General features: G+C 40.4%; 1 protein-coding gene across 4 annotated transcripts in view; it reads left to right on the forward strand.

Moving 5' to 3' along the window:
• The window catches only part of CPS1 (carbamoyl-phosphate synthase 1), a 177,952-nt gene that overhangs the window by 68,744 nt on the left and 94,689 nt on the right, over positions 1–14,519 (forward strand). For all 4 annotated transcript variants that reach the window (XM_081937064.1, XM_081937065.1, XM_081937066.1 and 1 more), the window contains exon 20: positions 14,212–14,388. In XM_081937064.1, the coding sequence (XP_081793190.1) occupies positions 14,212–14,388 (177 nt within the window). The remainder of the gene's footprint in view (positions 1–14,211; positions 14,389–14,519) is intronic.

Here is a 14,519-nt window from a genome sequence, read left to right on the forward strand (position 1 = left end):
TCTCAGACACACCCTTACTCTAAGTTGTGTGACTCATGGCAGAAGTAAGATGAATTAGAACTCTTCTTTGATTTGTAGTTCTACCCATTAACCATTGCATTTTACATTCACAACCACAATAAACACTCCCTACCAGAAATAAATAACCCATATCAGGCTGAGGATTGCTCTTAGTGAACTCCTAGCTTAGAAATTCTGTTTTTGTGTGTGTGCATGGGCGTGTGTGTGTGTGTGTATTCCATCAAGTGGGTGAGCCCAAAATTTAAAAAAAAAGGATTTAACTATATTTGTATGACTATCCACATATTGAATTATTTCACCTTTATCTAGATTACCATTTGGTGACCTTTTTGGAGGCATTCTAGATCCATGGCTAGGGAATTGAGGGAATACCACCCTCAAAAATCTTTTAAACTACAATTACCATCAGTCAAATTGGCGGGAACCATTATTCATGCTGGCTGGGATTTATAAGAGTTATAATCTGAAATCTCTGAAGATCCTCTATGTGAAGATAATGTATGTGATATACCTATGCTTTAAATAATTATAGTTTCCTTTTTCCAGAATCTTCCACATCAAAGTTTGTGAGATAACTCTTCTTACCTGCTTTTTCTCACAAAATTACCAGGGTTCCTAGGAATAGAGAATTATTTTCAAAGTCAAAGTGTGTGATGTAAAAAGTAGAAAAGAAAAATATTAGAATGCCACCCAGTATAATTTTATAGTGCCCTCAAGGACAACTTGAGGAAAGCTGACTTAAGCTTTGTTATGGAAGGAATATTCTTACTAGTTGTGCCAGAAATAGTGGAAGGATTTCATCACTCTTTGTGCAAATATCTCTAAAATTCCAGGTTTTCATATTCACTGGTAAAATGGAGCAGTTCAAGCCTGTTTGTTTATTTAAGCTCACGATAGGAAAAGCTGCTTAACAAAAAGTCAACCAGTTTAGTCTGAGGACTGAATTATCACTGACTGTTGCATACATGATGCAGATCATGGTCCTTCCTTGTATGTACATCATGTTGGCTTTTTCTTCCTCCCAGAGTGGGTGCCTTTGCTGACTAGTTGTCATATTTGCTTATAAGAGCTAGAAATGACACTATCTACTTTTGCTGTTAATTTTGGAATGAATTCTTTTAAATAGTTCTTGCTGTGAATGTTGTTTGATTATTAATTCATTTTATGACAAATTAATGTGCTGAATCATTTTGAGATAAGAAAGGTGACATGAAAGTATAAAGATAAATAGAGGCTCATGCATATGGTAATTTTTATTTAATAACAGTCCATCAAAAATACGAATATTTAACAATGAGGACAACAGAGTTTCTTGCGTCTATAGATGAGTGAATAGGTTCATGAAATAACTTAGAATAGGGTTGATCTTTCGATAAATGTTTGAATTTTCTGTTATTTGAACTATTTCCAAACTGCTGGGAATTTCAGCCTTCCTTAGAAATGCCTCTCTGTTTCTGTACTTTTTAATAAAAGTGTAACTGCACATCATACTCATGCTTCATTCTTGAGGCAAGCAATGGCCTTTTCTGTTCTTTTTTTTAAATTGCCTGTTACTGCATTTATTTTTCAATGAGAACATTATCATTCAGTCTATATTTCTATAGCCAAAGATTATGACAAGAGAAATACATTTTTATTCAGACTTCCAAAAATTGTTGGGGAAGTGTACCATTCTTACAGAGAATATTCAGTGAATCTCTTTTCTGAATTTTACAAGGCAAAAATGGGAAGGATAATTTTGAAAAAATGAAATAACAGTACACTGTGTGTTCAGATTGTCACGAACAGTTGCTTAAGATTAGATTTTTCCCATTTCTAGCCAAAGACCAAGTGTTTATTCTGAACATAATTGCTCTTAACAAGCCAAGTAAGGTTCTTTGCTGCCCCTGCTATTCCTTCTACTTAAACTTTCATCCATAGGCATCTATTCCTAACCATGATGACATCAAAATGATGAAAAGAGTATTGTGGATCACAGCACAATGCAACATTATAACACATGGTTCAACCCTTGCTCCCTGCCTCCGTAGACATTGATGTATCTATTTTAGAATTATTAAAATGTACAAACAAAAAACTTGGACCAGACCTTATCATACTATTGGAGTTGTAGCTTGGTTGTTGTTTCTCAAATTATGATAGTTGCAGAAATCTTTAGTTTTGATATTAGGAAGTATTTGAGAGGACAACTTTCTATTTGTTGGAAAGATATGGTGATTTTAGTAAACCCGTGTGTGGTATGAGATTTGCTTAATATTTTTTCTTTTTATATAGTTGCCACATCTTGAATGGTATAGGGTCTCCTTCTTGAGCAGTGAGTTGGAATAGAGGACCTTTAGTGTCCCTTCCAACTCTTTTGTTATTTTGGATTCTTAAGACCTATGCAGAAGGAATACTTTGAATAATAATGACTAAATTGAATATCAACATTCAATGGGTTCACTTGTCAGCATTTTTTAAACTTCCACTCCTCTTTTTTCTTCTAATAAAACATTATATTAAACATAGTAGAAAGAGCATGGCATTTAAAATTTTAATTTAGGACTCTCTGGAGTAATATTGACACATTCATCTGTAAGTTTTAAGAAGAATGGAATGTGACATAATGGGTAAATCATGCAGTTAATTAACTAATTATCCAACAGTTTTGCAAAATATACTAATTAATAACATTTACTTGTTGTCAGACTTTTTTCTTAATCGTTTTAAAACATATTCTTTGGATATACTATTTTGACATTCAAGGCTTTTTTTAGAGCTTTAGGCTTATTTTTATTTTTTTTACCGTTTTACCGTTTTCTACTCTTGTGGAAAAAAAGGAAACTTTACACAACTCCATTATGAAAGGGCTTATTGAGCCTAATAATATACTATCTGAACATCTGTTTTACAAAAAGGGATATGCAAAGCTTGTTTATGATGTATAAATGGGTGTGTCAACCATCTAATTAACAGATCCAATAAAAGCAGGCATCTTCAGGATCTAAAATCCCAAAAGCAAGTCTTTATTGAGTACATCATTCCAACACAGAAGAAAGCAAAACCAATTCTAAATTTTCCCATGCAACCCAGCATAATTAAAAATGAGTTTCATCCCCTCCTCCCATGGAATGGGTCACACTGTCCAATTAAGCATTAGCCTGTTGTTTTGATAACAGTCCATGTCTTGGCTTACACCTGCAGAAATGTACTTGGCTCTCATGGATGAAGATTGTAGCCTCCACATTCCATTTCCTTTTCTTCCCCCCAGTTCATTGAATGGTCACAGGAAGCTTAAGCATTTTTCAATCTTGACAGGGTACTTTGCCTCATCGAAACAGCCCTTTGATATAAAATGAAACAATGTTGTGTTTTCAATTGTCGGAGCACAACTGGGTTGCTTTGATCTGTAATAGGGGCTACACCCTGAATACAGGCCATATTACCAAAATGAAACAGGTGATCCAGGCAGATAAATCTCATTTGCCATGGGCGAATAGGCAGCAATATAAATTTAATAATACATAAATAAATAAATAAATCTCCAGACATTGCTGCGCCTAGGCAGAACCAATTGCTTGCAGGAGCCAAGATGCCTAATTGAGGTGGATCTTCACTAGTCATCACAGGTCCAGTCATATTCTATCTTTCTTTTACTTTGAGTTCAAATCAGTTCACAGTGTATCAAATATTATTTCAAGCAAAAGTGTAAAAACAGTGCCCATTGGATTCATGAACCTTGCTTCATAGTCAGGTTGCCAATTCTGGAGGACAAAATTCTGACACCTGTTTATATCAGGTGCAGAACCTGGAGAAATATTTATTTCCTACATATAAAGTTTTTATTTTTTTTCATTTTCATAACATATAGCCACATGTAGTATACTATTACATAACCAACATTGTATTATATTATTAACTGTTTACATCAATTCATCTTACCATCAACTCTCGAAAACAATTATTGACTCTTCTGCTCTCCATACACCATATTTGTACCTTATCCATCACTTTCTTCTCCCTCTCTCCTCCTCCTCCCTACCTCCTTTCTTCCCTCTGTCGTCCTTCTCTTCTCTACTTCTCTTTCCTCTCTCCTTCTCCTCTCTCCCCTTTCCACTCCTTTCTCTCCTCCTCTTCCCCCTCTCTCCTATTCCTCTCTTCTTCTCTTACCTCTCTCCTCTACTTCACACTCTTCATCTCATTTACCTGGTGTATTTCAGCTTCTGAACGAGCTCCATTTTATGTTGATGGTATTTATAATTCCCTTTCAATATACATATTTAATTTTGACATATATCTTCCTCTTTCTTTTTTAAAAGAAGAAAAGAAGTATACATATATAGTAATTGTATTTTTAAACCCCCACTCCAGCCTATTTTTGGGCAAGCTGTAGACCTGGTTATAATTCCCATCTATTCTCATCATTATATTTATATAATTATGCATCCTTACATGCCCCAAATTTGTGATTCTGTCTTTGTAATCTCAATAATTTCCCATTGTAGGTATATTTCATGTTCCCTCTCCATTTTTCCATATTTTGGCTTAGGTTACCCTTAATTGTCTTTAAATAACAATCCTTACTGTTCATTGTTCATTACAATTCCCTTAATCTACTATATAGAATACCAAGTGGTACACATCTATATGTATCCATGTTTCATATATTTTAAGCCATACTTAATTGTCCTTCTATTGTCATATTCAATCAATTAGCAACTCAGTTTAATTGTCATGTATAAAAGTGAATCATATTTCTGCTTTAAGTTCTCCCCATAACAGTTTCATATTTGTCCATATTCTATATATTTTAACTTTTATTTAATTATCTTTCCATTATCATATTCAGTCAATTAGCAACTCAATTTTATCATCATATATAGGAGTAAGCCACATATCTCAGCTTTATATTTCCCCATATAACAATTTCTAATTATCTGATTTTTTTCTAGTAAGTCTTTTGTCCCACTTCTCGATTCCTGTCTTCTCCCTTTAATTGTTTTGACATGTCCACCCTCTTCAATTTTCCCCAAGCCACTGTCAAACCCAGTGAAATCTTTTGTATTTCCTTTTGTTGGTGCGTAACCCCCCCTCTGCAATTTTTCCTATGCCACTGTCAACCTCAGTAAAATCTTTTATCTGCTTTTTATTTCCTTTTGTTGGGACACATCCCCCCTTTTCAATTTTCCTTATACCACCGTCAAACTCAATGAAGTTTTTTGTCTGTTTTTTATTTTCCACTGTTTCTACCCCTTCATTATCCCTTCCCCCTTCTTCCTTCACTACTTCCTTCATTTCCTGCTTCTCTGAGTTCAAAATTCTATTTAGACTTTTAATAATGTATGCACATTTTTTATAATTTCATGTAGTTCCTCAAATTCCCACTTTTCCATAATGTCCAGTTCCAAAGTTATAGTTAGTTATACCATTCTTATTTCAGAGTTCTGGTCCACCTTAAATTTAGCTAGTTCAGCTGATGTGGAGAGGAAGGAAGGCGGGACCCATCTTAATCTTTTGCTCTTCCTTAATGTCCAGTTCCAAAATTGCAGTTAGTTATACAGTTCTTATTTCAAAGTTCTGGTCCACCTTACATTTAGCTAATTCAGCTAATGTAAAAAGGAAGAGAAGTGGGAGCCATCTTGATCTTTTGCAGAGAGAAAAAACTTCGTATTTTCCCAGTTCTTGATTTTATTATTTTTTCCCTTGTTCCCTTCCACCTCTCCGTTGGTTATAGTTGTTCAAAATATATTAATTGGAACAAACTTACATACAGCCAAATTCCAGGATGTTTCTTTTCTCCTCCTCTTTTCCAAGTTCTGATTTATAGCAATTGGTTAGTTAAATTTTCCTGCTCAGAGTTTCACATTCCATTAGCTGCAGAGGCAAGATTAGGTTATCAGTGAGAAAATAGTGCTTTTTTCTTGATTTTTTCCCTTGTTACATTCCACCTCACATTAATTGGAGTTGCTTGAGATATGTTAGTTAGAAGAAATTTGAACGGAGCAAATCTCCTCGGTATGTTTTGATTTTCATTTCAACCTCCTAGTCTCTTTTAAAAACACAGATGTCAATGCCTAAGGCATTTCCACGACTACTATCACCTTGAGAAGGGGAAGGAAATTCCATGCATACTTTTGGCCAGAGTAAAAGCCTCATATTTCTGTACTGGGATGTGAATGCGCATGTCCAGAACCCTGCCATAACGTCCTGTTGGAGAATGTGATTGATGACCTCAACCAGAGGGGAGGGGGCACAGGAGTAAAGGTCAGACACCATTAAGTGTGATTTAGTTTCAGCTACACAAAAGTCCGTGCCAAGATGTTAGTCCTAATAAACGAATGGTTTTACTTTGAATTTCATCTCGGGGCTCGTGAATTAATTAGGGCAACTCTTGGAACCTTCACAGATAGCTGAAACTCACTTTTAAACATCTATCAAGATTTCCGGGCTTCCTGAATCCTGGGCTCTCCAGTCACTCCCAAATATTTGGAGTGCTTGGAGGGAAATCAGGCAACCATGGCAGAAGGTGGATTATTGGAAGAAAGCCTGATTGCAGCTGGAGGTATGTGGCAAAACTCAGAAGCAGAAGCAAGAGAAGATAAGTACTGGTGGAAATTCCCTTACCCTAGTCCAAAGCCCCAGATGGAATCCCAAGGGAGTGCAAAAGAGCAACGGAGGAAGGAAGTGAGGGGAGGGACATCTGATCTTGTTGAAGGGAAGAGATGCAGATTGGAGCACAGCTCCCCTCCCCATCCTGATGGAAGGAGAAGGAGCCCAGAATGGCAACCAGTGCCTCTCCCATGCAGCAGGCAGGCTGCCAAGAGCAGGCCACCCCCTCCCTCTCTCCGAACTAGGAGTGAAAGAGATAACCAGCCATATCAGGCACAAGCATACCAAGGCCGACAGGAGGCTGGGGGATTAGGGCTGGATGACCCACCCCAATTCAGGGGAAAGTTTGACGGATACTCAGACCAGCTAGCCCTATTCCTTGATTCAGCTGGAACGCTATGGACACCTCTACCCATCCCCCAGAGCCATGGTGAATGCCATCGCAGAGGGTCTAGAGGGAGAAGCAAAGAAATGGCTAGCAGCCCTCCACAAGAGGAGAGCCCCCCAACTGCAAGACATAGATGACTTCTTGCAACTGCTAGGGCCAGGTTTGAGGAGGTGGAGGAGGAGGACCCATATGCAGAAGAGGAACTCAGCAACCTAAAGCAGAGGGGCCGTCCCATCAAAGAGCACATCCGTGAATTTAGGAGGGTCATAGGAAGGCTACCCCCTTTACCAGAGTGGCTGCTGGTGCATTTTTTCAGAACAAGCCTGGACAAGCAAATTGCCCAGGTAACTGCATACTGCGACATCCCAAATCAACTCTCTGAGTGGTTCCGAGTAGCAACAAAAGTCAACAGTGGGCTGCGTACCAACGACATGACAAAGCAACCGGGCACACAAGAGAGAGGTCAACCCGACCTGAAACCACCCAGCCGGGAGGGAACCACAGCACCACAGCAGGCTCTGAGACGAGCCCTCCCTCAAAGTCTGCTGAAATGCTACAAATGTGGCTGCTCCTCTGTCCTGGTCCTATTAGACCTCTCGCCGGCTTTCGATACCATCGACCATGCTATCCTACTGCGACGACTCGGGGGGTTGGGAGTGGGGGGCACCGTTTTATGGCGGTTCTCCTCCTACCTGTCGGATCGGTCGCAGTTCGTGTTGACTGAAGGGCAGGGATCGACCCCGAGGTGCATCACTTGTGGGGTGCCCCAGGGGTCGGTTCTCTCACCCCTCCTGTTCAACATATATATGAAACTGCTGGGCGAGATCATCTGTGGTTTTGGGGTATGGTATCATCAATATGCTGATGATACCCAACATCTCTACCCCAAACTACCCAAACGATGTCCTCAACGTGATGTCCCGATGCCTTGAGGCTGTGTGGATCTGGATGGGGAAGAACAGGCTCAAGCTCAATCCCTCCAAGACTGAGTGGCTGTGGTTTCTGCCATCCCGATTTGTGCATCTTGTCCCATCTTTGATGATAGGGGGAGAAATTTTAGCCCCCTCAGAGAGGGCCCGCAATCTGGGAGTCCTCATGGATACACGGCTTAGTTTAGAAGAACACCTGATGGCCGTGACCAGGGAGGCCTTTTACCAGGTTCGTCTGGTACGTCAGTTGCACGCCTTCCTGGATCGGGATGCTCTGTGCACAGTCACTCATGCCCTCGTCCTTTCTCGCCTGGACTACTGCAACACTCTCTACATGGGGCTGCCCTTGAAGAGCACCCAGAGGCTTCAGCTGGTCCAGAATGCGGCGCGCAGGTTATCATGGGGGTACCTAGGTACTCCCATGTTACACCCCTTTTAGGTGGCCTGCACTGGTTGCGGGTTGTTTTCCGGGTGCGATTCAAGGTATTAATTATGACCTTTAAAGCGCTCCATGGCTTAGCCCAGGGTACCTGCGAGACCACCTACTGCCACCAGTTCAGTACGATCCCAGAGAGTTGGCTTCCTCAGGGTGCCGTTGGCCAGACAGTGTCGGCTGGTTACCCCCAGGGGGAGAGCCTTCTCTGTGGGAGCGCCTTCCCTCTGGAATGAGTGCCCCCGGAGCTTTGCATAATCCGTGACCTCCGGTCCTTCCGATGCGCCCTAAAAAGTTGGCTTTTCCAGCAAGCCAGCCTGGCCTGTTAATTTTATCTAATTTTTAAAATGTTATTGTCATATTAATTGGGTTTGTTTTTTTGAATATTTATCTAATTTCCTTTTAACTTTTGTGATATGTGTTTTTTAATGTTGTACGCCGCCCTGAGTCCTTTGGGAGAAGGGCGGCATATTAATCCAATAAAACAAACAAACAAACAAACAGAAATGTTTGCAAAGGAGCCAGTGCTGAAGCATCCTGACCCCAAGCAACCTTTCGTGATCCAGGCAGATGCCAGCGATGTGGCAGTGGGAGCGGTGCTACTCCAAAGAAACAACCAAGGAAGCATACAACCCTGCGCCTACACCTCCCGCAAGCTCACAGACACAGAGAGACGATGGGCTGCATGGGAAAAGGAGGCTTTCGCAGTGAGATGGGCACTGCTAACCTGGAGACACCTGTTGGAAGGGAGCCAGAAAATGTTCGAAGTCTGGACCGACCACAAAAATCTGGAGGCGCTTAGGACGCCACGGAAACTATCACCCAAACAAGTCCGATGGGCTCAATACTTCAACCATTTTGATTTTGTCTTAAAGCACATTCCAGGCAGGAGGAACTTTCTAGCTGACGCCCTCTCGCGCATGCCTCAGTACAAATGTGAATGGGAGCACGTAGTGGACACCATTATTCCCTCTGCCCAAACCGCTGCCCAAGTGACCACCAGATGGCAACGCTGTGACCGGCAAGACCAACTTGCAAGCAACCTAACCACAAGGCTCAAAACTGAACTGCTAGCAGACCCCTGGTTCCAAACCAACCAACACATCTTGACAAAGAGAGATGACCTTGCATGGAAGGGGACAAAACTCTATGTCCCAGAATCCCTATGTACCTTAGTTCTCCAGAGGAGTCATGATGCCAAACCAGCAGGCCACTTTGGGTTCCTAAAGACTTTACACTTAGCCCGGAGGCAATTCTGGTGGCCTGGCATGAAGAAAGATGTAGGTAGTTGCGTGAAAATTTGTACCATTTGCGCCACAATGAAGAACGACCAGAAAAAGCCCTGGACTACTGCAAACAGTAGCAGAGCCAAGGAGGCTGTGGGAGGATATCGCAATGGACTTTATAGTAGAGTTGCCAAAAAGTGGAAGAAACACAGTGATTTGGACTGTAATAGACCTGTTCTCCAAATAGGCACACTTCATATCCTGTAGCGGACAACCCTCAGCTCACAAGCTGGCTAAACTGTTCATGAAGCATATCTACCGACTGCATGGAATACCTCAAAGAATTATCTCAGACAGAGGGGTCCAGTTCACGGCTAAGTTCTGGAGGGAGTTCCTGTGGTCCATTGCATCATCTCAGGGTCTTAGTTCAGCTTTTCATCCGAGCACCAATGGGGCAGCAGAGAGACTGAACGCCATGGTAGAGCAGTACCTGAGGTGTTACATGAACTCTCAGCAGTCCAATTGGGCAGATCTTTTATCTTTTGCTGAGGTCGCATACAATAATGCTGTCCACAGTAGCACAGGACTCACGCCATTCAAAATAGTGAGCAGTATGGACTTCGTCCCAATGCCTGAGTATCCAAGGGATCCCCCCTCCTCAGTCAGTTTGGCAGACTGGATGTCGATGCTGAAAGCGACCTGGGAAAATGTCAAAAAGGCACTGGCTAAAGCGGCACAAACCTATAAGAAACAGGCAGACAAATAGCAGGCTCCGCAACGGCCATTCCGGGTGGGAAAGAAGGTTTATCTCTCCACAAAATATTTGAGATTAAAACTGCCTAGCAAGAAACTGGGGCCAAAGTTTATGGGACCATTCTCTATAGTAAAGATCATCAACCCAGTCACAGTGCAATTGAAACTGCCTCGATTGTTGGGGAAGATACACCCAGCATTCCATAGCAGCCTCTTAAAACCCATGATTGGATCCATTCTGAGACCACTACCCCAGGAGCCCCCGGGCCCTATGGTCATAAGGGGCCAAACTCATTATGAAGTTCAGCGTATCCTTAATTCAAGGTGACACAGGAGACAACTCCAATACTTAATCAAGTGGAAGGGCTACCCCTTATTAGAGGCATCTTGGGTGAAAAGTAGAAATATCCAGGCTGATCGTCTTATAGCAAAATTCCATGCAGAAAATCCAAGCAAGCCTGGGGGAGGGACACATCTCTATACACCTGTACTCAAATTGCTTTGTTTTATACAGGTCGCTTTCAGGAAGTGAGGGGAGCTGGATGTCAATGCCTAAGGTGTTTCCATGACTACTATCACCTTGAGAAGGGGAGGGAAATTCCATGCATACTTTTGGCCAGAGTAAAAGTCTCATATTTCTGTATTGGGATGTGAATGCGCATGTCCAGAACCCTGCCACAACGTCCTGTTGGAGAATGTGATTGATGACCTCAGCCAGAGGGGAGGGGGCACAGGGGTAAAGGTCAGATGCCATTAAGTGTGATTTAGTTTCAGCTACACAGAAGTCCGTGCCAAGATGTTAGTCCTAATAAACGAATGGTTTTACTTTGAATTTCGTCTTGGGGCTCGTAAATTAATTAGGGCAACTCTTGGAACCTTCACACACAATCTTTTCAAATCCAAAACCAAATTTAGAGTTTGTATTTGAGTGGGTTTGTCACTTCTCTTCTTTCTCCTTTTCTGTCCAGATTTCTGTCCACACGCGTTTCAAGCAAATGGCTCTTTTTGGGCTAGTGGTTCAACCCTCCATTTTTCCCCTTCTTTCTTTTTTGCTAAAATCCAAATCTGTCCATTAATATTATTTATACTCTCAAGGTTCTTTGCCTTTTCCAAATTCTGATTTATGACTGTGGGTTAATTAGATCTTCTTACTGGGCTTTCATCTCGTCCTGAATGCTCTTGTTCAGTTGCTTTGGCTGGAAGCCAGCTTCTTGTGCAGCCATGTTGCCATGCTGTTGCCCCGACTCCGATTCAGAGAGCAAATCTCCGACCTACGAGGGACCTGTTGCACTCCCTCTGGGTCTGATGAGATGCTGCCCCTTCTTCACCACCACCACCCCAGATCCAAAAAGGATCTCGGAATTGATTTGCCAGACAGAGTTCATGTGAAACTCTTCAGAGCTCACACACCCCTTGTCTGTCCAGCTGGAGAACTTCCGGTTGACTCCAAGAAACATTTATTTCCAAATATGTTTCTTCCCTTTTGGCAGCTTTTTAAATAAACCCTCATTGAAAGTGATTTTCGCTAAAGTGGATATATCTAGGAAGTTTCACTTTCCTGGTTTCAGAGCTGGAGATTGTTTTTTTCTTATTGTATTACCAAATTCCATTACAGTATATGGAAATATGACTGCAGTTTTGCTTCCATATCTGTGACATTTTGTTGTATCTATAGTTCAAATTTCTTCTAATATGAGTCATATGCACATTCTTTTTTGGAGAAGGGTGAAGGCAGAAGCAATAATTGAAGATCCATTGTGGATTAATTTCACATTTATAACCTGTGGGCTATTAGGTACATAATTAAGAATGCTTTCCTATCTTTTCCTGACTCTGAAAAACTAATGCAATTTCCTTTTTCAAATTTCAGAACTAAAACATTTTCAAACTTTGAAATGTTGTCATTCAGTTCTATGCTATATCAAGTAAAACCAGTCTATTCATGAAATATTATCATTGAAAAAGTGTAGTGTAACTGCTTTCTTCCAGCATTGTGTGTCTTTGGCTTTTCTTGTGACTAGATGGAAGACAAGAATGGAGAACGATATATTCAATTTTCAATGACCCTAGTATTGCTTTTACTTGGAGTGCTAATGTTGGTGGCAGTACATTCTGACATAATTCACACATTGCATAATTCACACATTGATTTTAGCTAGTTCTATTCATGAATCCATGGCTTATTCAACAAAATTTGCTTAAAAATTATAGTGTGATATATGAACCCAGCCACTATGTGAAGTCAGCTGCTATGTGACATGGCTGTGTGGGGAGCTGAGTTATTGTATATTATTAATGTGGCTATTGTGTGTGAGGAAGAGAGTTCCTGTTAACTTTTGAATTTAGCCAGGCTGTTGAGCACAGGGCAGGGATTAAAGTATATATCAATTGCCCATTTGCATGATTTGTTTACCAGGATGGGGGAATTAGAGTTTTATGAAGATCCCTAATCCGGGAATTTAATTTGTGCAAGTGCTTTAAACACCAGAGAAATCTGTCAGGTTTTGGTTAACTCTCTCCAATCCATTGTGTTGTGTACAGTATTTACTGAATGGTTAAAAGTCCCTTCCTTGTTCCAATCAAGTAGCAAACCAAAGATCTAAGAGAAACGGTATATCGACCTCCACTTCCTTCTAATTTTTGCCTTCTGCAGTATCAGGGGAAATTAATAAAAAAGCAAAACAAAACAGAAAAAGGTGAGATTGGTCTGCCATGGTGCCAACCCCAATTATGCCACTGCATGTTTTATTTTATTATATTAATTTTTGTTTCATTTTTTAAAATAAAAAAGTAAGCTTTCTTTGTAGTTTAGAGGATGTAACAATGATTCATGCTTAACCGTGTCAGTCATCCTGGATCAACTAAGCATGTGTGAACTGCATTTGGAGTGCAATGTTCCCTTCCATGTTTTTAAAAATAGGGCTGTATTTTATCAGAAAAACCGAGGAAAAAATATTAACAATGTCAATCTCAACAAATGTAAGGAACTGAACTTAGTTTGCTCTGTCAGGCTTTCTATAGTTTGACCATAGGATTTGAAAAAAGAATAATTTCACCATAGGCTTTCTACAGTTTTTGCCATGGGATCATTAGCTTTTATGACAGATTGATTTATTTCAATATTAAAACAATATTTATTTATTGTTATAGTGTTGGTACTAAGATGATGATGATGATGATTTGGATCTTGAAATCAGCCAAGAAATGAAGAGGGATAGAGGAGAGAGCAAAACTGTATTTGTTTCTAAATGAAAGCATTTAAAAACCGCTCCCTGACCTGGCTTTTGCTTTCCTGTTCTTTTGAGGAAAACTGTATACACTAGTGAAATGTTTGAACGTTGGTTTGAATTATCCAGTTAATTAATTGGGGTTGTGGGTGGGTAGCAGAGCATGTCTGAATGAATACAACCAAATCTACAAACAGAAAATAGAGGTTAAGGCTTCAGGTCCAAAAAGATAAGCAAAGTTTACTAAGAATAAAGTTTACATGCTTCCAGAGAAAGCCTGCATCAAATTTATTCATGGTGGAGGAAAGGGGAAGATGGAAATAAGGAAGTAAGAAACACTGTTCTTGTAGGAGAAAAAGTCTGAAAGTCTTCCCATTAGGAGAAGGAAAGTAGAGATTTGTGGGCCATTTTTATTCCTAATATCCTAGTTGGTCAATCAAGTATTAGGTGCAGCCTCAAAGCTGTTAAACTCTATCTCCAAAACTTTGCACTCTTCTTTCTTCAGCACATGTGTTTTTGCCTAGAAGTCACTCTGCCTTATGCTGCTTCTCCTAATTTATTTTTAAGGTCGTAACTTGAATTTTTTTTCTTGAGAAATCTGAAACAGAATCTGTGCATGACCTTGTTAATACTTTCTTTATTCCAGGTTATGGCTATTGGACGGACCTTTGAAGAGAGCTTCCAGAAGGCTTTAAGAATGTGCCACCCATCCATTGATGGCTTCACATCATGCTTGCCAATGAATAAAGACTGGTCTGGTGAGGTGGATCTCAAAAGTGAATTATCTGAAGCCTCCAGTACCCGAATGTATGCAGTGGCTAAGGTACTGTGAGAAGCAATTGAATTTTCATCTTGTCACTAGCTAAAAGATGGAGCATTGTTTTAACTGATAGATAGCAGCAAGATAAAGATCAGCATCTTCCTTTTTTTTTTCTTAAACAAAGGTAATGCAAT

This window comes from Natrix helvetica (assembly GCF_964273705.1).
Source record: "Natrix helvetica genome assembly, chromosome: 1".
NCBI lineage: Eukaryota > Metazoa > Chordata > Lepidosauria > Squamata > Natricidae > Natrix > Natrix helvetica.